Raw genomic sequence first — 22,742 nt, forward strand, 5'->3', positions numbered from 1 at the left:
TGGCTTTTAGACGCAATATTTTGTCTCAGCTGTCAAGCCATGAGCCTTATTAATCTTAATCAGTAACTTGAAGGGAAATTTTGGCTCTAACTGACAAATACTGCTCATCTTTAGCCACACACTTTATCTATACAATCCTATGGTTCATACCCTTAATGTATATTGGGAGAAAAATGATTCTTTATCTTACTACTAGTTTGTAATAATTGCTTAGTTCACGTATTCGTTTCATCTCGAGGTGTCGCGCACAACAAAAAAGTTCTTGAATGCAAAATTCCTGAATGTAAATGTCCTTATCAATGACATGCAGTTACAATTGACTGGGTTTGGTTTAATAGGGCTTCAAATAGTGTATCTTATTTCAACAATACTGTTCATTTTGTTGACAATAATTGGGTTTGAGTTCACAAAGGTAAGCTTAAAGAGGGTGAAAGACTGTTTGCTTGAAAAACAATTAACATTTCGAAACACTGAACAGCTAGATGATGTGCCATTTTGATTATCACAGATAAGAGGGCAGTGTCACAAACCTTTTGTACAGTCTTTGTCATCTGTACTTCTAACATTGGCTTGTTGAGTTCTTGACAATTGGCTGGGATTTATCTCATTTAACTTTATTTCTTGGCCAGCTGACTAAAAGTCTAGATTGTCTGTGGAACACTATATTAACGTTGTGAATGACATTTACAGCTTGGCGGTCTTGCATAAGGCTATGGGTGTGCAGTTCTCTAGATCATCTACTATGAACGACGGCACACGGACTAACATTACAATATAAAGGTAAATGAAATAACACATCAAATTGGTTTTGAGGTTGACACAACAAACACTTTCCCTGACTGAAGTTTTTCTTTTTCTTATAATGTAATGATTATGTACTTTAGTGAGAACCTTCTATAACAAAACATATTTTGGTGATTTATTAAAACAAATGAAATTGAGAACTGTTTTGGAGTGCTTGATACAAATCTGAATTGGTAAAACCATTATTCAGTTTCGTCAATGTACAGTTTAAAAGCTATCAGTAAAATGATTCAATTGGAAAATGACAATAAGCATTCCTGTAACAATTTTTTGCAATTGCTAATTCAAATGATTTTTTTCTCCATATTTATAGATGAGCTCTCGACGGTGAAGTGCAAACTAATTTCCTTCATAAGGCAGACAAACAATCCCGTGGGAAAACAAGGCAATGCCAACAACCGCTTGCTTGTTTTAACAAGGTAAAAATACTGAATGGTATCTTAAACTTGAGGCATGTTGGTGAATCTCACACAGAAATGACCGGGTCACATTTCACCCCAAAATAAAGAGAAAAAGAAGTGAAAACGTTACAGCAGATATTTTGCATTGTGACAATTTTCATAACAATTAAGCTTGTTTCCCTAATACTCCAAATTTTCATTTCTGTAATATGGATGAAAATCATCATCCTATAACACCCTTTGCATTAATACAGTAATTAAAATAATACATTAATAAAATAATCTGCATTAGGACAACAAATACTTGATGTATACTTACAGATGTACTTTACAATTGGATTGTTAACTGTCATGAATGTGTTACATTGCAAAAACAAAAAATAACAGTCCTTATAACAGGCTGAATTTGTTGAATTTACAATTTCTTTAGTTTTGGGGGTAAAATATGTTTCTTGAAAGTTCTTGTGAGATTCACACCTGTGAGTAAACCGGTTATACCTGCAGTGCGGAATTTAGTTTTGTTTCTCAAAACTTTTAAAATACTGATTTCGTAAACTTCATTGGCAAGTATAAAAGGTATAGAAATCTGACTGTACAGAGAATAAAACCGGAAAAAAGAAAAACATGAACACTGATAAATCGACACACCGGGGAGATTCAGTAACACAACCAAGCAAACAACAAACTTCAAAGTCCCAAGAAGTCTAGTTGCGTTGGACTTTTTTTTCCTCTTTTTCCTTGTTAAAGCTTAATATTTCTTTAAAACAAGGAACATATTGTTTGTGAATCAGGCACACCTGGGCTTTATACACAGTAAAGAGCTGAGACAGTTTCCATGGCAACCCGGGGATTGTATGTATGCTGAGTAGGTCACCCTGTCCTACGTGACAACTCCTTCAGTCATTTTGTTCCTCTTCGGTTGCCACCTCTGCATTTTCTTCATGATTTAGGTCGCCTTCACCGTAGCCTGATTCCTCCATTGATTCCTCAGTTTCCATAGCGTCCTCCGTTTCCATAGTTTCCCACACTTCCTCCTCCAGAGTGCCAATATCTCGAAGCTCCACCTCCATCACCGTTTCTCCTTCCTCTGTCTCTTCCTGCGTATTTCCCTGCTTTTCCTCTCCCCCACTTTCCTCCTCCTCATCGTATTCCTCCCCTATTCGAACCACTCTGATGTCGCTCATGTCCAGACCGGATAAATCCTCTTCCTCCTCCCCATCGCTCTCTCTGTCGTCAGAGTCGAGATGAGAGGGTGGCGTGGGGGTACTGTTCGGTTCTGGATGCTCATTGCTCTCTTTCTTGCAGTAGGAGTATCGGTGGTTCATGTGCTGAGAGTAAGACCCAGAGTGAGAGAACCGTTTCCCACACTTGTCACACTGGTACGGCTTCTCTCCGGAGTGTAGTCGCGTATGCTCGATCAGGTGGTGCTTGTGTTTAAAAGCCTTTTGACAGATGCCGCACTCGTATGGTCGCTTTCCTGAAAACGGTAATGATGGTGATGTTTGTAAGCAACGGCAGAGATATGAACAGGTACAGTGGCCCCAAAAGAATGTATACACTTTCAAAACCGTGTGAATGGCATGCATTAGATTGCCAAGTGTGTTAAAGGAATAGTTCAACCCCAAAGTGAAAATTTTCATTTGATTTGTCATCATTTGCCATCACCCCCCAGTTGTTACTAATGCAATATCGCTCGAGTAGGAGTGTATGTAGTGTTCTTATATCTTCATGGCTGCGATTAGGCCAGAGCACTGTCATTTTTTTAAACAATGAGTGCAGAGCGCTGTGAATAAATGGCTAGAGACACCGCCAACACTAGCTGCGTCTATATGGACCAATGTAATCTGATTAAAAATCCAATCCGAATGAAAACGCTCCATATAAACGCGTCAATCAGATTAAAAATGCCCAAGCCGATTGAAATTTCAGTCGGATTGTAAGGGGTGGTTTATGCCGTTTGTAATCCGCGTGATAGGACATGTAACCACTTGATCAGATTAAAAACCGAAGTAGGAAGTTGTTCGCATGTGCAAAGACGACGCTGGCTCGTACAGCCGTAAGGGCGTGACGCACGGAACGGAGCAGCTGTTGCTAAAGAAACCAAAAATCATAAATCTGACAAAGCGGTACAAATTTCCATATGCTTGTCATCTCTAAATGAACATATTAATGTTTCTATGCATTTAAACTGTTTTCCTGAAGTGAGTTTTTAACCGCAATTTCCTTTTTTAAACACGATACATTTGCAGATGTACAAACATACTGTAGGCTAAAATATCTAATCATAAAATTTCATTTATATGCGTAGTAGGCTACCGAACATTTATTTTATTTATCGTTTACGTGCATGTGCTTGGGAAGGATTAACTGTTTTTACCATGGTAAGTCGCTGTAACGACCTTGCTCCATTGATATGTACTAGACATTATTTTGCGTTTATGAATTGTACATTATTATTATGCTGGTGTCTGTGACATAAAATAAATACATCTGTGCTTACAACATTGTTTGAGTAGCCATTTTGTGAATATTATAATGATACGGTCCACCGCGCCCATCTCTGTTTATAGCGTTAATGCTGATATATGAATCTGCATATTATCACTTCTAATGTTCGGTATTAGCTGTTGCTAAACATTTATTTTAATTATTGTTTGCCTGCAGACGCTCTGGTGGGTCTTGATGCGGTTTACCATGGTAAAACCATGACAAAACTACCGAGTATGCTCGTGCTTCATTGGCACGAGACATTACTCTGCCTTAATAAACTGTACATTTTTTTCGTGCTGTTTGTAAAATAAAATATACACAACATGTGCTTTAAAACACTGTTTTAGTGGGTATTTAGGTGAACACTTGTGCAGTGTGCGCATGTCAGCAGATTATATTTTTTTGGATTCGGATTTGAAGCTTGTCATGTAAACACGCACATTAGATCACTTAATTTACCTTTCATGTAAACACTACATTCAGATATGAAATTAAATTCATTCCGATGTGTCCATGTAAACTAAACGCAGCTACTGACAACGTTTAGTTTCACTTAAAGCCGGGGTAACCGATTTCCGAATTACGCTCTAGACAACTGAGTCGGGCCGAGTACCAAAACAACCTTGTAGCCAATCAGCAGTAAGGTGCACAGTGCACAGGACGGACATTAGCTGAGCCGAGCGCTGACGAAAGCGAAAGATGGGAGTAGGGGTGTGTTTGTTTTGGTGATTTGAACATCAACAATGGCTAAGAGAAATCGGACACCCCGCCTTTAAGTGTGTTCCAATTATCATGGTGTATGGTCGCCACCTAGTGGCCATTTTCCAATATTGAAGTTTGCGCAGTGTTGAGATTTAGATCTCATTCATCGTACAGCAGAAGCCTAGTTTCGGTTCACAACGCGAACAATCTTTGCCTTGGAGAAAGATATGACTGTAAGTTTATTTACTATCTGTAAGCGTTCATATTATGTGTTAACATAATATTGATTCTTGGACGTTAAACTGTGATCGATATAATGATAATGAAAGAAAGTCCCATCGCATCACATGTACACCCATGTGCAGATCGCAGTGCACGCGTTTATATGTCGGCTATACCAAACGAATTAATGTGCAGTTAGTAATTTCATATCTTGTTTAATGTAAGCCAGTTTTACACAAAAAAGAGAAAGCATCACAGAAGTAAACATTCTGGAAAGGATAAACTGCTTCGTGTGTTTGTTTGCTAGCAATCTAACTTCTTCAGAGTAACGCAGTTGCGAGGACAACATAGTCCGAGTTAGTTTAGTGGCGGAGTGATACGAACAGTCAGTAAAGTGGTTCAACGGTCTGTCCCGTGATGATCTTGGTGGAATATCTCACGGCTATCAGCCAATCAGATTCGAGAACCAGAGAGAACTGATGTATAAAATAAAATTAAAGCTTGTAGCTGAGCCGTTTTGGGTCACAATTGACTCCCATTGTAGTCTTTTGTCCTACTATGGGAGTCAATGGTGACCGAAAACGGCTTAGTCACGAACCTTTATTAAAATATCTTCATCTGCGTTCAGCACAACAAAGTAACGTATACAGGCTTGTAACAACTGGAGGGTGAGCAATTTATGACAAAATTGTTTTTTTTTGGGTGAACTATTCCTTTAACATTTGTTAATGCAATATCTAATGTAAAATAACAATTAACAATTCTTTCTAAAAATAATAATTTGTATGTGAGGTTAAAAATGATATGTCTGTATTATGAACAAACGTTAATAAATAATTGTTTAAAACAGCATTTAGAAATGTAGGTCATTTAGAAATCTAGTATTCTTCATTGTCATTAATGGTGAATAATTGAACGTTATTGTTTTTTCTGTTTTACTTACTAACAGTTTAATTTCCTTTTGCAGTTACTATTTCCATTTTTTCTTAATTGAAAGTATAAAGTCACTTTTTCAAGGTAACACAGGTGCTGTAGTTAACACAGGTGAAGTTTGTTATTTAACTTTATGTATGTACATCAAGTGTGACAACAAAAACAAGTTTTAACATTCGTGTATCTCAAGCTCTTTACCTCAAAACCATTAAGAAACTTTAACTTTTATTCTGGAACTCTTGAACAGCACATTCTGTGCTCTAAAAACTTTCAGGACCCATTGCAAATGAAGAATGCGCAGTTGTACACACCTGTGTGCTCATACTTGTGTCGCAGCAGCGAACTGCTCTTTTGGAAGATCTTGTCACACAGATTGCAGGCATAAAGGCCACCGGAAATCTTCTTCCTCTTCTTCTGGACAGGCGAGGCTTCATCATTCTGGTCCTCTTTCGCTGACACTGAGTCAGTCGTTGCATCCGTTACTTTCTGATTGAGTCAAGGAAGTGAAAAAGAGTGCAAACCAAAGTGAAAAGATCATCAGGTAAAGCATTTCACTGGCAGGACAAAATTCATAGATTTGTGTCCCAGGGACAAATATGTTTAGAATGCGTAAGTGTAAATGTAAAATTAGTCAGACTTGAAAGGAAAATATGATTTGTTTGATTTGTCCCTACCAGGCAACTGTTGAGTACCACCATCCCCTTCGTGTTCACAGCGGTGCTGTCGGTCGTCTTCACGTTGGAGTTGTATGTATACGTGAGCTGAGGGATGAGGATAGTCCGCTTGTTACCAGATACCGTAGCACCGATGCACGGGCCGTGGCCTGGCTCCGCTATGGCAACCAGTGTTTGCAACGACGTCGCCATGATGTTTATCGGACCCGTGCTGGTCTGCGCCACATAAATGGTGTTGCCAAGAAACTCTTGTTTTTTGAGGCAGGTGAGGTTGAGCGGTTCCTTTTGGGCGGAGATTGGCAGCTTGGTGGTGACGCTGGCCTGAGCGGGGCTGGATTTAGGAAGCGAGAGGTCTAGAGGCTCCGACTGCAACTCCTCTTCCACGTCTTCTGTCTTTACGATGACTTTAAGATCTTCGGTGGACACGCTGGTCGGAGAAGGGACAGGAGAAGGAGTGGCGCTGTGGAGTCCATTTAGGACGTCTGTTGAGGTGTTATCGGGGGGATTAGCAGGAGTGCAGGTGTCTTGAGTTGAGTCACATGATGCTCTTTCCTATAGAAGTAAGGATTTATTAACAGTTCACATTTTGAACTGCACAAGGAGTGCTGGAGAATTCAGAAACAATACATAAATGTATAATTAGATAAAAATGAGTTTTGTACTCACTTGATTTTTTTTCAGGTTTTTTTCACCCTGGAGCAGTATCCTCTTGGAACGCATCCTCTGGTACCACTTGCTGACCGCCTCTAAAGGAAGTCTAACTATCTTTGCAACCTGAGACAGCTGCTCCTCCGTCGGCTGAGGGTTCTGACTATAGGCCTTCAGGAGAGGAAGGAGACGTTCTGCCGCTCCACTTTTATCCTTATCGAGTAGAGAGGTGAGAGAGATAGTTGTAGGCGACCCTTTGGCTTCACCGTTCAGACAGTCGATGCCATTACGTTTGCCTGGGCTGTTATCGCAAACCAGACAAGTTGCGTAGTTATGGAAGTTATCTCCGCAGGCAACACCGCTGTGAACCGTTCCAGAATGTGAGACTGTCAGCTTATCTTCCACCGTTGTTTGTTTCCCTTCCTCTTTGTTTCCATCGGTGTGTGTGTCCTTCTCTCCGTCTGCCTCCATCTCTGTCTCAGGTTTGGACGGAGATTCAGGTTCGGTTTTAATTTTGATGTTTTCCAACTTGCTGACTTCTTCCAAGGAAGTATTTTCTGTTGTCTCTTTCTCTTCTGGTGATATAACCATGTTTACAGGCTTTTCTGGGGTTGAGGTTACCTCCGTGGCTTTGGTCTCCACAGCTGGAGTTCCCTGCGTGTTGGGATTGGCAACAGCAACCTGACGAACCACCAGGCTTTGCGTCCCATCAGCTCTTCTCACCAGCAGAAGAGTTTGCTGGGTGAACTTTGGTTGCACAGCGCGGGCCTGGACCAACCTGGCAGCCTGCGCAGGTGTTATCTTGATGATGGATGCAGGTTTGCTGGAGTTTCCGACTTGGATCGGTCGAACGATACTAACCTGTGTAGGTTTTGGATTGAGTGATGTTTGGGTTTCAGTCACGTTGGACTGGGTTAAAAGACCCTGCGCCACGGTTGGCTGTGCGACATCAGATACAGTATATTTAACCTGTGCCGTATCAGTTTGTTCCTCAACGGGCTTTGTCACAGTTGACTGCTCTACAACAGACTGTGTTGTTTTTGCTTTCGCTGCATTTCTAAGTTGTGGGTGTAGTTGGGGGTTGTAGTTAATAATAATTTTGGCATTTCCATCCTGGCCCACAAGAGGCACAGAGAAAGCAGAAATCACTTGTTGCTGTGGCTGTGTTTGTAACAGAACAGCTTGCGGCTGCGCCGGCGTCTGCACTTGGCCTATGATTTTGGCATTTGTCCCATTCACGTTGGTGCTAACCAACACTGGCCTAGTGCCGTTACCGTCCATCGCAGCGTTTAGTGCGTTTTGCAAGTCACTAAGGTTGATGCTGATTGGCTGGACTAGTCCGACAGTGGGCACCACCAAGGTCTGGACAACACCTTGCGGGGTTGATACCTGAACAACTCCATTGGTGGTAGTGGGCGTTGTTGACACAGGTTTGGTTTGATGCTCAACAGGCTCTTGTTTGATCTGCTTAAGGGGGAGTTGCTCCTGTAAAGGCTTGTTTGTAACATCCACCTTCTCTCTCAGGAGGATGGGTGTAGGGCGAGAGAGCATCAGAGTTGTTTTTACCCCTGGTGTGCGGGACAAGCCGTTGACTGCGGATGTCACGCTTGCGCACTTCTTACTGCTGATGTGAGAACTGTAGGACCCCGAGTGGGAAAAGCGCTTTTGACAATTCGAGCACTCATACGGCTTTTCACCTGGATTAGGAGAGAGAGACAATATCTAGTCACTGATATTATTAATCTTCATTGTAATTAATGAATAAATCACAGTAAAATATTAGTTGCTATTAATAAAAGGAATTCTTTAGTTGTTTTTCGTTCATTTGATAGCTTCAGAAGAAGAATATCTGCGTGCAACTGACCACTGTGAATGCGAAGATGCTCTTTCAGGTGATGTTTATATTTGAAGGCCTTGGAGCATTCTGTACATTTGAACTTCCTGTTTCCACCTGACTGAGAAATATTCCGCTGGAAAGAAAGAAAGGTGCACGAAGGAACAAAGCGGATGGTTAAAATGCGACGTTTTGGCAGCGACGGAGAACAAAGGGTCTGTGTGATTTCCCCAGGCAGAGGTGTGAATTTCACAATGGTGTGAGAGGGGGTGTCGTACCTGCTCCCGGATGTGTTTGTGTGCGGTCATGTGACGGACCAGCTGTGTGCGGTAGGTGAAAGTGTAGCTACACAGCGAACAGCAGTAGTTGTCCTCACTCTTCTCATGCCGGAGTTTAATGTGTTCTTTTAGAGAGGTTTGACGCTTGTAACCACGGGAACAGTGCGGACAGGTGTGCAGGTGAGAAAATGCGTCGGGAGTACCTGAGGGAGAAAGAGAGAGGGCGGGTGAGCGAGAGTGCTTGCACAGCTCATAAATAAACTATAGAGGGGAGATGATGATAAACGGAAGGGCAGAAAAAAAAAGTTTGTCAGGTGGAGGTACCGTTCTCATCGTGGACTCCTCTCTCTGGCGTGCTCTGATGCTCATCTGGGGTATCTGGGTAAATGGCCTTCATTTCTGCCTGCTGCTGTTCCTCAGCGGTCACGTCAACATCAGCACCATCATCCTCCTCCTCATCAGTGACACACTCCTCTTTCAAACACACACATCAAGATTAGATTAACACCAAACACAAATGTCCTTCTCCAGCAGAAGTTTATATCTCAGCTACTGAGATATACTATGAAGTAGGACTTTTTATATATAGGTGATGTGTTTACTGTTGTCAGTGCATCCTTAGCTTAAGCATCAAATATATATTTATAAAAACACACTCTTTTCCACTGAAAATTAAAGCTGCAATCTATAATTTTCTTTGAATCATAATGTTAATCTAAGTTTATAAAAATGACTAAAAATAATTTCTGTTGAGTCGGATTTTGCAGGAAATTTGATGTCATTTGACTTTAAACTACGTAAAGATAAGCATGTGAAATAATCTGCATTTTTTGTTTCAAACCGAGTTGGCGATAAAGAGTCAAAAGTTATGGATTTCAGCTTCAGATGAAACCTGCAGTGGGTTTAAATGAGATTGCAAACGTTACCTTGAATTTAAATGCCTGATAGTAATATGCAATCATTTGATTTATTAAGTCTTTATATAGGACTGGGGTGTGGGCCACTAAACCCACTTGGAGATTTGTGAAAACTAGGTGACACATTACAAACGAATATTGACAAGGCCAGAGATATTAACTCGCACCTATTCCAGCTATCCACTCGTAATACACTCTCACAGTCAGTTCAACACTTTCCATGATACACACAGCTAACTGTCCAAACCAGCCAAACCCCCACCCCATCCTCTGTTATCAGGTCAGAGGTGTGGCCTGGTGGGTAACACATGTGCTCTGACAGGTTAGGAGCCAATATGCATGTCACATCCTGATCTCATTTTCCCTCTTCAGTCTATCGTTTGGTGTTGACCCATATGGGCAAAAAGCTAAGCGCTTGAGTGGTTTGCTTTAGACTGACCTTTGACCCTTATTTCTTGTATCAAAGCATCTGGCCCCAGGCTGCCATCTGTTGAAAGTAAAAAAAATTGTTTTGAATCAATATACAAATTTGCCACATTATATCACAAAGTAACTATTGCTTCTGCTGCCGCAATTTAAATGTAGAATCTTATATAGAAAATATGTATTTTGAAAAGTGCTATACAAATAATTGTGAATTTAACTGAATGTATACAAATGTGTAAATAATGTGCGTTTTGAGGATCGATTTATTATTACAGTAGACTTTTTTGACATTTGTTTCATTTTATGTAGTTTGTTTACTCACCGTCTTGGCTGACCGTGTCTTGTTGTGAAGCTTCGAGCTGGAACACTGAGGGCGTTTGGCCGGGATCATCGTGAATACTGTCCTCCTCTACAATGTGCAGTTTGTCTTCATCATCTGAATCTGAGGTCGCCTCCGGCACGCTTCTTAAACTCCTCACTGCAGGTACATAAGAGAATGACCTGTTCAGTTTAGCAGCAGATGTTTATACTGTTTGTACTTTAACTGTTAACTGTATAACTTAAGCTGTAGGCCATTTGTGACACTGGAAAAACAGTTCAAGATCTTTAGGAGAGATGTGTAGGAGATATGTAATATTATTTATGATTTTATGTGTATAAAGTATATAAACCCATATAGTTATCTATGTGTATAAAGTATTATAAACACTTTAAAATGATGTAAAAAAATAACAAAGGATATACAAAGACACACTTGCATCCCTGAGACAACAATATATGCACCCATACAATCAAAGGTAGTGTTTGTGCTTTAAGACAGGAAGTGGGATTTAACTATTTTAATATCAGTTTCCTGCTGCACAGAAAGGCGTTTCTACTTGCTGTGTGACATCATTACAGGAAGAGGGAGTGTTTAAATATTGTTTTAGTATTTTAATATTAGCCCAGATACAAAATTAAGAGAGTGCTTCAGTCTTCAAATGTCTCTAGATGTTGAACAAGCACGAGGTACTGGAAAACTCATCTGTGTGTGTGTGTGTGTGTGTGTGTGTGGGGGATATGATAAATGGCTCCAGATGCGCAAGTGTCAAACGAGTGTTTTTGAGTACGCGCAGATTGTAATTTGATATTTGAACATGTTTCTCATGTTTCTCATTTGTTTCAAATGTTTCTCATTTGAACATATGGAACTCATTTGGGTGCTTTAACAACTGGCAGAAATAGAAGACGGAAACAGGAAGTGATGTAAAGGTTTTCAGATTATGCAAAAACAGTTCCTGTCAAAGCTTTCTGTTCCCTCACATCTTATTTTGCAAATCTGTGCATGTCAGAATGAAAACATTAGTAAAACATAGGAGTACCTTTTAGGTATAGACAACAATGTGAACAAACCTTATGTGGCCCAAACTAACTTCAGGGAGACCTCTGCAAAGAATCAATAACTGCAGTGTTTCCCCTACCATTACCTTAGGGGGGCGCCCCGCCCCTCCAACTGCACCTCCCGCCCCCTTGAAGGTCAAGTTAATTAAATTTTTTATGTAGCGTTAGATCACAAGAGAAGTCATTTAAGGTTACCTTTCCTATATAACATGTCTATACCTTGTTCTCGTATTAAACAAACTAAATAGCATTATGTTATTAATCTTATTTACATGGCGGCATGTCATTTCTGTTTCTACGTGGTCGCGCCTTTACAATTCTCCTCTGCTCTCTGTATCGAGTTCCGACCCGAAGCGCGCGCCGCGCACACACACACACACACATACACACACAGACACGTGCGCGCACATACACAGGTAAGCACACTTTCACCAGTGGACAGAGAGCGTGTGTGGGAAAATATGTTGCGTCAACCACCTGAAAAGCAGATAAAAAATTGCGTTTTTAAACGCTCCCAGGGTGGTGAAAATACGCATGCCCTGCCCCTGACAAGCAACAGTCCAGTTACCACCGGATGACAGGTTTTCACCCAGTTTATCCTTCCTTCCATCCAGACCACAAGACACAATGAACCATTAAAAAAATCAGACTATTTCTGTGTTTTAAATTGAGCAGCGCGTCTACATAACTGAGATGTACACATCACGCGCACTCGGACATTTATGTTGATTATATTTTGCCGCTATATCCTCTAATATCTTTATTTAGCGCCAAACGTGCTTCATTTTAACCCTTTCCGCTCCGTGAGCACTGCTTCTCCCGCCAAAGACACCAAGAGCTTTTTTGCTATATAGGTTTGTGACAGATTATAAAACATAACGTATTGTATCTACATACAGCATTTATGATATTAATAGCATAAATAATCAGCATGTTAAGAGCATTTCATTGTGAATCATGTTTTAATTGGAAAGAATATTTAGAATCAGTTCTAGTATGAATGGCATGGAAAGGCTGTTAGTAACTTTGTAAGTACTCCTGCTCATGATATATTTATTTCAGTTGTTAGTTTGTTGTCAGTAGTTTTTTTAAATATTAAAACAGACCACTGGGACTTCGCTTCAGCACCAGAGCCTACAACACATTTTCTCAGTTACCAGACTGTTTCATACAGACTGTGGCTATCAGAATATAAAGTAAATGGCCTGATAAAACATTAGATTGATTGATTTAACATTATTTATTTAATAAGTATTGTCCGGAGCGCCGCCGCAAAAAAATATAGAGACCGCAGCCCCCCCAAAGCCGCAAACCTAGGGGAAACACTGAACTGGGGAGTAGTTTTATCTTAATTTAATACAATTAATATACAATAAAATGTGCATATAAATTAAATATAAAATAAATGTGACCGTGTGCGTCCTATGAAACAGTCTATTAAACATGCCAGAAAGGAGAGGAATGTTAAAAGAGGAGCAGGACTGATGGGAAAACCGCTATTTCTACCATACAGATGGAAATTCATTCAAGAACTCTCTCTATTCTCACCGCTGATACAGATCACTGCTGAATATTTGTCCCATCTTGACCGTATAAGTCCACGGGACAGAAGAAACCTGCTCAAAACACAGAAGGTCTGCTGCTGGAGGTTTGTCTGTGCTGTGTAGTGAGTGACTGTTTTCTGATCTAAAAATGCCTAAAAGTACAATCGATTACTAGGGATGTAACAATATCAAAATCTTACTGTACACTAATACCTCGGTATAAAGTCCACGGTGCGATATTTATTACAATATTTAAAATTACAAATTTTAAACGTGCCATCCTCTTTTCTTTATCCTCGAATCATAACTGTTGGTTAGAGGTAAGAGTTATGGTATGAGATGGGTCAAATGATTTAAAAATCCCTTTTATAAAATAAAATAATTGCACCAGATAGACCTTGCCAAAGATTAAATCTATTATTTTTTCTAACCTTATGTTAGGACCGGAATACTTATTGTTTCATACAGTCATGTGACCACGATAATATTGTGACAATTTTGTTATTGCGATAAAACAAAATATTGATAATACTATTACATCCCTATTGATTACTGTTTGTTTTAGTTTGTTACGGTATATCTCATTCCTGCGGCGGAACTAGCTTTCATTATCATTTATATCAGGTAGTCTACTACACTACACTAATCCAAAACTGGACAGTTTAGTTTGCAAGTCTTCATTTTTTCTAAATTTAGCTAATTTAAAGCATGCAATGCAGAGAAACCAACTTTTGTTGGTTCTTCACATAAAGCTAGCATATGAATACTGTAAAGTTGGAATATTCATGAGCAGTAGAGAGTTTTTTATGGTGCATATTTGTCTATGTCCTTGTTTTTTCAGTGTATGAGAAGGTACATCAGGATCATTCCTCGCAAATCTCTCCTTTGGCTATTACCAAAAAATAGGAAGTCATGCGACTTTCATTTCTGGGTGAATTTTATACTTGTTTTGTCTTCACAGCTGTGTTTACACTGCGTTCCAAATTATTATGCAAATTGGATTTAAGTGTCGTAAACATTTAATTTTATATTGTTCAATTAAACTTATGGATGGTATTGTGTCTCAGTGCTCTTTGGATCACTGAAATCAATCTCAGACACCTGTGATAAGTAGTTTGCCAGGTGAGCCCAATTAAAGGAAAACTACTTAAGAAGGACGTTCCACATTATTAAGCAGGCCACAGGTTTCAAGCAATATGGGAAAGAAAAAGGATCTGTCTGCTGCCGAAAAGCGTCAAATAGTGCAATGTCTTGGACAAGGTACATTAGATATTTCACGAAAACTTAAGCGAGATCATCGTACTGTGAAGAGATTTGTGGCTGATTCAGAGCACAGAAGGGTTCGTGCAGATAAAGGCAGAATGAGGAAGGTTTCTTCCAGACAAATTCATCGGATTAAGAGAGCAGCTGCAAAAATGCCATTGCAAAGCAGCAAACAGGTATTTGAAGCTGCTGGTGCCTCGGGAGTCCCGAAAACCTCAAGGTGTAGGATCCTCCAGATGCTTGCAGTTGTGCATAAACCTACTATTCGGCCACCCCTAACCAATGCTCACAAGCAGAAACGGTTGCAGTGGGCCCACACATACATGAAGACTAATTTTCAAACAGTCTTGTTTACTGATGAGTGCCGTGCAACCCTGGATGGTCCAGATGGATGGAGTAGTGGATGGTTGGTGGATGGCCACCATGTCCCAACAAGGCTGCGACGTCAGCAAGGAGGTGGCGGAGTCATGTTTTGGGCTGGAATCATGGGGAGACAGCTGGTGGGCCCCTTTAGGGTCCCTGAAGGTGTGAAAATGAACTCTGCAAGGTATGTAGAGTTTCTGACTGAGCACTTTCTTCCATGGTACAAAAAGAAGAACCATGCCTTCCGTAGCAAAATCATCTTCATGCATGACAATGCACCATCTCATGCTGCAAAGAATACCTCTGTGTCATTGGCTGCTATGGGCATAAAAGGAGAGAAACTCATGGTGTGGCCACCATCCTCCCCTGACCTCAACCCTATTGAGAACCTTTGGAGCATCCTCAAGCGAAAGATCTATGATGGTGGGAGGCAGTTAGCATCAAAACAGCAGCTCTGGGAGGCTATTCTGACATCCTGCAAAGAAATTCAATCAGAAACTATCCAAAAACTCACAAGTTCAATGGATGCAAGAATTGTGAAGGTGATATCAAAGAAGGGGTCCTATGTTAACATGTAACTTGCCCTGTTAGGATGTTTTTGATTGAAATAGCTTTTGATTTCAGTAAATATGACCTCCTAATGCTGCAAATTCAACAATTGACCATTTTCAGTTTTTTACAACCTATGAAATGTTTTCAAACTCTGTTGTGCATAATAATTTGGAACAGTGCATTTTGAGTTTTTCATTTTTTAAATAAATACTGTTGTCAGTGGGAGGTTTGTTCAATAAAATTCCAAATGTACCCTAACTGTTGATTACTTGAAAATTATACTGACTGTCATTTGCATCGACAAATTAGGAAAACCAGAGAAAGATATCATTTGCATAATAATTTGGAACGCAGTGTATAGTGCACAATCTGAAAGACAAACTGTATTGGCAGGTAACTATCCCAGTGTGACATCATCACCACAATCAAGTCACCTATGGTCATTTTTGATCATATTTAATTTCGAGTCCTGGACAGGTTTGAAAAACGAGTATTCTAATAATTGGGGGCGGGGCATTAGAGGGGGCGGGGTCCCTCATGGTGGCAATGAAAAGACTTTAATTACAACACTGATATGAAAATTTATGTTGATAAAACTATGACAAGATTGAGTAAATAAATAAATAAAAACTCTTAGATTATTAAATATTTACTATCAATGTTTTTGAAAATACAGTAAACATTTAAAAGAATAGTAGCGTGAGGTGAAGCGTCATCTCTGCCCTGTCGCATTTCTGTCTGTTAGTATCTGACGGTAAAGTCTCTTATGCTTATGCGAGCGTTTTTAATTCATTCATATGAACTTGAGCGCATGTTCACGTGGCGTGCGCGGAGCAGAGTAATGCTCGCTTTGCTCCGCGAGCTCAGCTTCCATGGGAATGGATTGAAAACACTCGCCGTTTCTGCTCCTCGAAGAGTGTGAATACAACACTAGAACCCATTTTAAACAGAAATTCTGTGCCCACTGGATGCAGCGCGAAAAAGAAAATAATTTTATTTAAAGACCCAAACGATCATCGTTTTTATTTGTCGATCATCGATGTTGCGTCCGAGTACTCGTGCCCATCCCAACCCTGCCAACCCCATTTTATGTGCCATTTCCTTGAATGAATTATTTGGCTTGTTATAGAGTGCAACTGCTACCATACACACATACACAGACACAATGACTTAAAATAAGACACATGAAGTGTACTGATTTCAGCAGCACTGGACTTTCAAGTCATTTTTGCAGGTGATAAAACTGAAACAGTCTGGAAAGGCGAAAAACAACTCTTTAACACTGCCTGGCCTGATGCTTCTCTCCGGATAAAAAACAGATCTGTTTATGAGAACACCCACAACAAACATAACATCTTACCACCATAACACACATGATCACAACCAGTATAAGTACATGTAATCATTTTATGCCCAGAGGCATCTCCGTTATTAAAAATAATGGCTAAAAGTCTAATGTGAGGTTACACTATTTTTAGCACGACCAAAAGTATGAATCATTTCTTGTGTCAAAAAGAATTATTGCAGATTTAAATGAACTCATCTGGTTCATAAATCAAATTATTGGTTGAAAAAGGTGTTTTTAAAGTGATTGATTATGATGGAAAGACTTTTATTATGTCAGTGTGTGTGTGTGCGTGCGTGTGTGTGTGGGAAGGGTAAACCCTACGGTATGGGAACAAAATGTCCTCACAAAGATGGCAATATCCAAAATCCTTGTCCTTGTGGGGACATTTTTTTGTCCCCATGAGGAAACTAGCTTATAAATCATACAGAATTAACTTTTTTGAAAATCTAAAAGAGCAGACAGTTGTGTGTGATTGTTAGGGTTAGGGGGTGGGTTAGGGGTAGGGAATATGATATACAGTTTGTACAGTATAAAAACCATTGCGTCTATGGGATGTCCCCATAAAACATGGAAACCCAACATGTGTGTGTGTGTGTTTATGTTTAGGTGCACTGTGTGTGTGTGTGTGTCTTGGGACATAATCAATTTAAAGTAGCTTGGGAGCAGCAGTGAGATGGCTGTTTTTCTATCCCAGGCCTAATAAGAGGCCTAATATACACACTGTGTGATCCACATGAGACCAATAAAACAGCACTAAATACAGGTGCGTTTTCTTTCATTCATGCATGAAAACATATTCACAAACATATTTCTTAAAGAATACTAATGATTTAAAACAAGTTAAGTGTTTAGTCAACAGCATTTGCGTCGTCATTTTGGTTACAGATGAAATATTCGGATCCATCCTTGTTTTAAAAGTCATGGTTATACAGTAAATTACTTACAATGGAAAGGAATGAGGCCAGTCCAATGTTAAAATACACACTATTATAAAATACACACTACTAATAAACATCAATTTAACTTCACTGACTAGAAAGGTGTCATATCAATTTAAACCTTTCAGATTATATTACTAAAATATTTGTCACACAAAAAAATTATGTTGACACTTTCTTTTAAAATGGCCATTTCTTCAATACTACTACAGACATTTTAGCAGAAATTCTGTGGATTAGGATTCATTTTAACTCGCATGGAAACCAGAATATTACTTGCAATTCACTCCCTACACCTTCCCCCACCCTTAAAAAAAGAAAGAGGAGTAGTCAGGACCCTCCTCTTTACCCTGAGAAACGTTCCCCCTGCCGTACAGAGAGGCGGCAAACCATTGGGAGAGATTAGCATGCTAAAAGAGATCCCCAGCAGTCACAAGTCCCCCCCACCACACACACACTGAAATGTAAAAAGCTCCTTGATGGCCTCACATTTCCCTTTTCCATTAACAGGGAAGTGTAAGTACTTAATTCTACAGGTGTCGTTTTGTTGTCTTTACCTGTCATTTGCATGCATACACCTCACATTTACAACTTGCATTAACATGCGCATGAGACACACACACTGGGAGGACAATATGCATAATTTTGCTCTAGCTGAACACTATAAAGTAGCACAAGAAAGACTTCAAAATCACTCTGCTAATCTGTGAGGGTCTGTCATTGCCAGGAAAATGGCATTTATGGCTCCTTGTTAAAGCACCAACGAAATTATTCCAAGACATCACAAATATGTAGCACTGACTGTGAAAACTAAACTTAAGTCTCAATTTAATTTTGATAATGTCTATCTATAGAAAAAGCTATACAATGACAAAAAAGCTTAGGGCTGTGAATTTTTTGTTTATCAGTTAAATCACTGTTAAAAAGACAGGTTTCTTATTTTATGTTGTTTCAAAAGTTGAATAGTCGTGATCTCAATATTTGCATTCTCAATACATGATTTCTGTCATAATAATCAAGCAGCCCTAACAAGCATCACAAGTTTGATTTCAACCATTAATTTCACTATGATTTCATGGCCATACTCAGTATTAAAGATATTAAGGTTATATTTTCACATAATATTCTTTTGATTGTATGTAGAAAACAGTAAATCACCAAAAATGACTAGCTGGGTTTTCATAGGCAGGAGGCAAGGTCACAAACTGACAGTGCTTAAATATTAAAAATATTTATATTCGGCACTAACCAACTTTTAAACAGACAACCTCTCAATCATTAAACACTGCTTGAAAAAAATGAAAAACGTTAACGTTACCTTTGTTTTTACAATCCTTGTATTAATCATACAGTCGTGTTATCCTTCCATCATTCACTGGACCATAAAAATCCAAAACATTAATCTGAACCGATTTCGCATCAGGAAACAAACGCCTCCACCACAAACGCCTTTTACATCTTACATTCCTGAACCAATAGAAATGAGCCTCGGGTGGACCCAGGCGTGACCTCATTTCCGTCGCTCGACGTGTAGTAACGCCCTAAAATCGCAATGTCTTGTGTATATGTCAAATGCGAGCTCTACGGAGAGACAGCTGCACTTAAAACGAAAATAAAATGCACTGTGTACTGCATGTGCATACATCCTCGTGGTCACGTGAGTGACGCCGTCTGTTGTTCATAATCGCAATACATCCGCGCTATAACCTCTTCACCAACCCTGCCCACTGTGTGTTATAGCATCTGTAAACTATTCACCCTGATTTAAAGCAGTCATAAAAACGTATTTAATAGCCGAAAACAGTGAACCACGAGTGTCATTTCTCTCCACAAATACAGAAACAGTGAATCAGCGCCTCGCTGGACCTGTCCGTGTAGGGATCTGCAGGTTATCTTTGTTTCCCCACAAAGAAATGTAGGTTGAATATGATCAGGCTCGTTAAAATAGCTATAATACAAGCAATCGTGTGTGTATGTCACGAACAGATGTGTTTTATTTCAAATGCGTGCCAATGAAAGCACCTATGTAGGTGTTTCGTCACCTATCCTACCTGGCTCTTCTCCGACATGCGAGCGCGAGCGCAGCCGCCCCGCCCTCACTGCAGCAAATAACGGTCCACACCGCCATTACATAAATACCTCACGGAGATCTAACGGAAATATTTAACGGAAAGCAACTCCAACAACCACCTCGTGTGCTAAAACACTCCTTACAACACATTTAACAGCCTTTGCAACTGCACGAAAATGAAAACAAACAAAACAATCCGCGTTCCAGCAAAGCCCAAAATGTCACAATACTGAATGAAAGCGTGAGAAAAGACAGAACAATCGTCAGTTTGAGCCGCAGTCACGCGGGGTGATGTAAACGATGCAGGTCGACATGTACGTCTGCCATCAAACACCATCTTCTCTCTACCTGCACAAGTTGCCATTTGCCGTGGCGTGCGCTGGGCGCCTCGTTTCTCTCGCGCAGATCACGTTTCGCGCACCGATTTCCGTTCACCGGTCGTGTAATCGCTGCTCTGGAGACGGGAGGAGTGCGACGAACGGTAAAAGAGGACATTGGCTCGCTCCGTTGTCTCCTCACCGTTCAGGTAAACACGTTGACGGCTCCTGAGCGCATGACGTCGCGGGCGGATCGGCGCTCGGTGTCATACGCACGCACGCACGGGAAGGAAAAGGTAACGTTAGCGGCGCTCGTAAGCGAATAGTGAACTGGGCTACAGGATTACCGGTGGGGTTATTTAAAGAGAAAGCGACATCAAACCACAACTATTCGTGTTAAGGGGGTGGTCAAGCGATTGGCTCTGACAACCAATGTCAAAAGTCTGTCCGAACAAAGAAGAATAAAACAACCTTACGACCAGAATGCAAACCGAAAAAAGAGACAAGAACGCAATTTACAGAGCCCACATGCCCTTGTGTGGATTATTCATAATTTGTAAACACTGTAAATAAATCCACACTATCAGCCTCTTTTGTATTATATTAAATATATTAAATCTGCGAGTAAAGCAGGTTAACCCGAATTATGACAACGTCATATTATAAGGTGGCCAGCAGACAAAAAGTATAAAGTATAAGAAATTTCTCTCAAAAAGCATATGTAGCATGGATTTGAATGGGGTAAGAGAAAACACTGTTCGGTTACACAAATGTCTGACTAAAACAAACTCTGAGTGACTAAATTCTGACTTACACTAAAGGTTTTTAACAAGTATTTAACAGTTAAAGCAGCTAATGCACGCGAACGAGTGAAAAAAACATGCGTCCTTCCGTATAACGGTCCGTATAAAAACTCAGGTATAACGGTGCAGCACACTGGGACAGCCTACTCTCCCACTCCACAACTTACAAAGTCACTATTAACTCCCGCAAAGGTGAACAAACCATCCGAAGCAACATTAAAACAACTTCTATGTTTCGTTATTGACTGCGCTGTCGATTTCAGTTTGCGGGACTCACCGCTGTTGTGTCGTGGCTGTGTCTGTTTTCTCCGCTGGCACCTGGGGCCATCCGCCATGATTTTTGTCTAAACGCAGCCTTGCGGAGTGAGCCCCCCTCTCTTCCATAACCCCTCCCCATAACGGCCCCTAGTCTGCACCTGGTTTACGACATTCTACTTTACGACATCACCTTCTTATGCAGTGAGAACACCTCTCTAAAACCCCTCCCTGTTTAGGCAGACGGCATCCTTTTCAAAACGAGGGTGCTGTTCTCTATCCAAATATATAACAGGCACTTGGCGTTTATTACATTAAAGAGTTGGGGAACATGAATAAATATCGACATTTTTCGTCGTGACGATAAGCACGTTGTCCTATAAGTAGCGCCCCCGACTGGCAGGGAAGTCCGATGACGTAGCTTGTTACTGTGTTACTGCAGTGCGAACTGTTAATGGGGTGAACCTCACGTAGGTCACATTTGTCCCCAAGTCAAAATAAGCTGGTGAAACCTCTTGCATAAAGTAAATGAGAACTGAAAATATTTTTCATTTTAAAATATTTTTCATTTAAATCCCAAAACGGTCGTAATAGCAAATATTTGGTATAAGTAATACAGATCTACCTCACTACAGATCTACCTCTATAATTTTAAGTAGATCTGTAGTGAAATGAAAATGAGTGTATCCACAGTTGAGATGTTTGCTCGGTAAAAATCTGCCATTGTTTAAACTGTAAAGTGCAGATGTGTATCATTATGTGTATCATTATCATTGTGTGCCAATTTGAATTAAAAATCGTTATATGATGAATAAACTTTTTTAATTTCTCTATCCCTTTGTGTCTGTCTGTTGCCCGTCCCGTTATTTCAGTAAAAGTCTGGTTTAGGCCAAACCCCCCTTTATAAAATAACACTTCTGCCATCTGCTGGTGAAAATAACCTCGTGCATCCATAAGCACGCACTAAAACCACCTCGAAGGCCATGGACCATGGCGTATTAAGACATCATGGTGCCCCTGGGCAACAGCCCCAGAGGTGCCCCCCATCAACCCACCTACCCACACGCAAGAATCCACTCATTAAAAGATTTATATATTAAAAGATTTTATAAGAATGAAACTCAGCAATTTACAATATACTATTTTACAAGAATTACACATTAACATGACACTTTTGTAGACTAGAACACAACCAAAGTGGCATTCACCAGATTACAATGTATAGCAAGGTTATTCATAAAAATAACATGAAACGTTATTGTTACTATTTTAACTGCTATACAGCTATTCAAACGCTCTTTTTAAGCACAGTATGTGTACATTCTTCTTACTAAACGATCACATAAGTACTAAGATAAAAGTGTACTCCACTAAAAAGGACACATATGAATTGATTGCTATAGTGATGACACCGTTCTTCACTTTAACTTTAAAACCCAGGTTTGGACCTTAAATAGTGGCCTTACCTCCACGTACTATTAGCATATATACATTATCGGCACTATAACATCTTATTTCTGACGCATGCCATGTATATACACTCACCTAAAGGATTATTAGGAACACCTGTTCAATTTCT

The 22,742-nt window shown here is 40.0% G+C and overlaps 1 protein-coding gene across 1 annotated transcript; it reads right to left on the reverse strand.

Annotated features, from left to right (window-relative positions):
* Window positions 1-1,213: 1,213 nt before the first annotated feature.
* On the reverse strand, window positions 1,214-21,931 carry zeb1a (zinc finger E-box binding homeobox 1a). Its single transcript, XM_057335127.1, has 10 exons — window positions 21,186-21,931; window positions 10,652-10,807; window positions 10,343-10,390; window positions 9,311-9,460; window positions 8,987-9,189; window positions 8,739-8,844; window positions 6,893-8,571; window positions 6,227-6,778; window positions 5,864-6,038; window positions 1,214-2,682 (listed from the first exon to the last, which is right to left on the reverse strand). The coding sequence occupies exons 1-10, from the start codon at window positions 21,241-21,243 to the stop codon at window positions 2,102-2,104; spliced, it is 3,708 nt and encodes a 1,235-aa protein (XP_057191110.1). The 5' UTR covers window positions 21,244-21,931; the 3' UTR covers window positions 1,214-2,101.
* Between the last annotated feature and the right edge of the window lie 811 nt (window positions 21,932-22,742).

Source organism: Triplophysa rosa, linkage group LG5 (assembly GCF_024868665.1).
Source record: "Triplophysa rosa linkage group LG5, Trosa_1v2, whole genome shotgun sequence".
Taxonomy (NCBI): Eukaryota; Metazoa; Chordata; class Actinopteri; order Cypriniformes; family Nemacheilidae; genus Triplophysa; species Triplophysa rosa.

What these genes read in the sequence shown, in the direction of transcription:
- zeb1a (XM_057335127.1), bottom strand. Translation starts at nt 21,243, where the DNA reads ATGGCGGATGGCCCCAGGTGCCAGCGGAGAAAACAGACACAGCCACGA. An exon ending in AGACACGGTCAGCCAAGACG is followed by an intron (nt 10,391 to 10,651) that starts GTGAGTAAACAA and finishes TACTTTCAACAG; the next exon opens with ATGGCAGCCTGGGGCCAGAT. An exon ending in TGGTACTCAACAGTTGCCTG is followed by an intron (nt 6,039 to 6,226) that starts GTAGGGACAAAT and finishes TGACTCAATCAG; the next exon opens with AAAGTAACGGATGCAACGAC.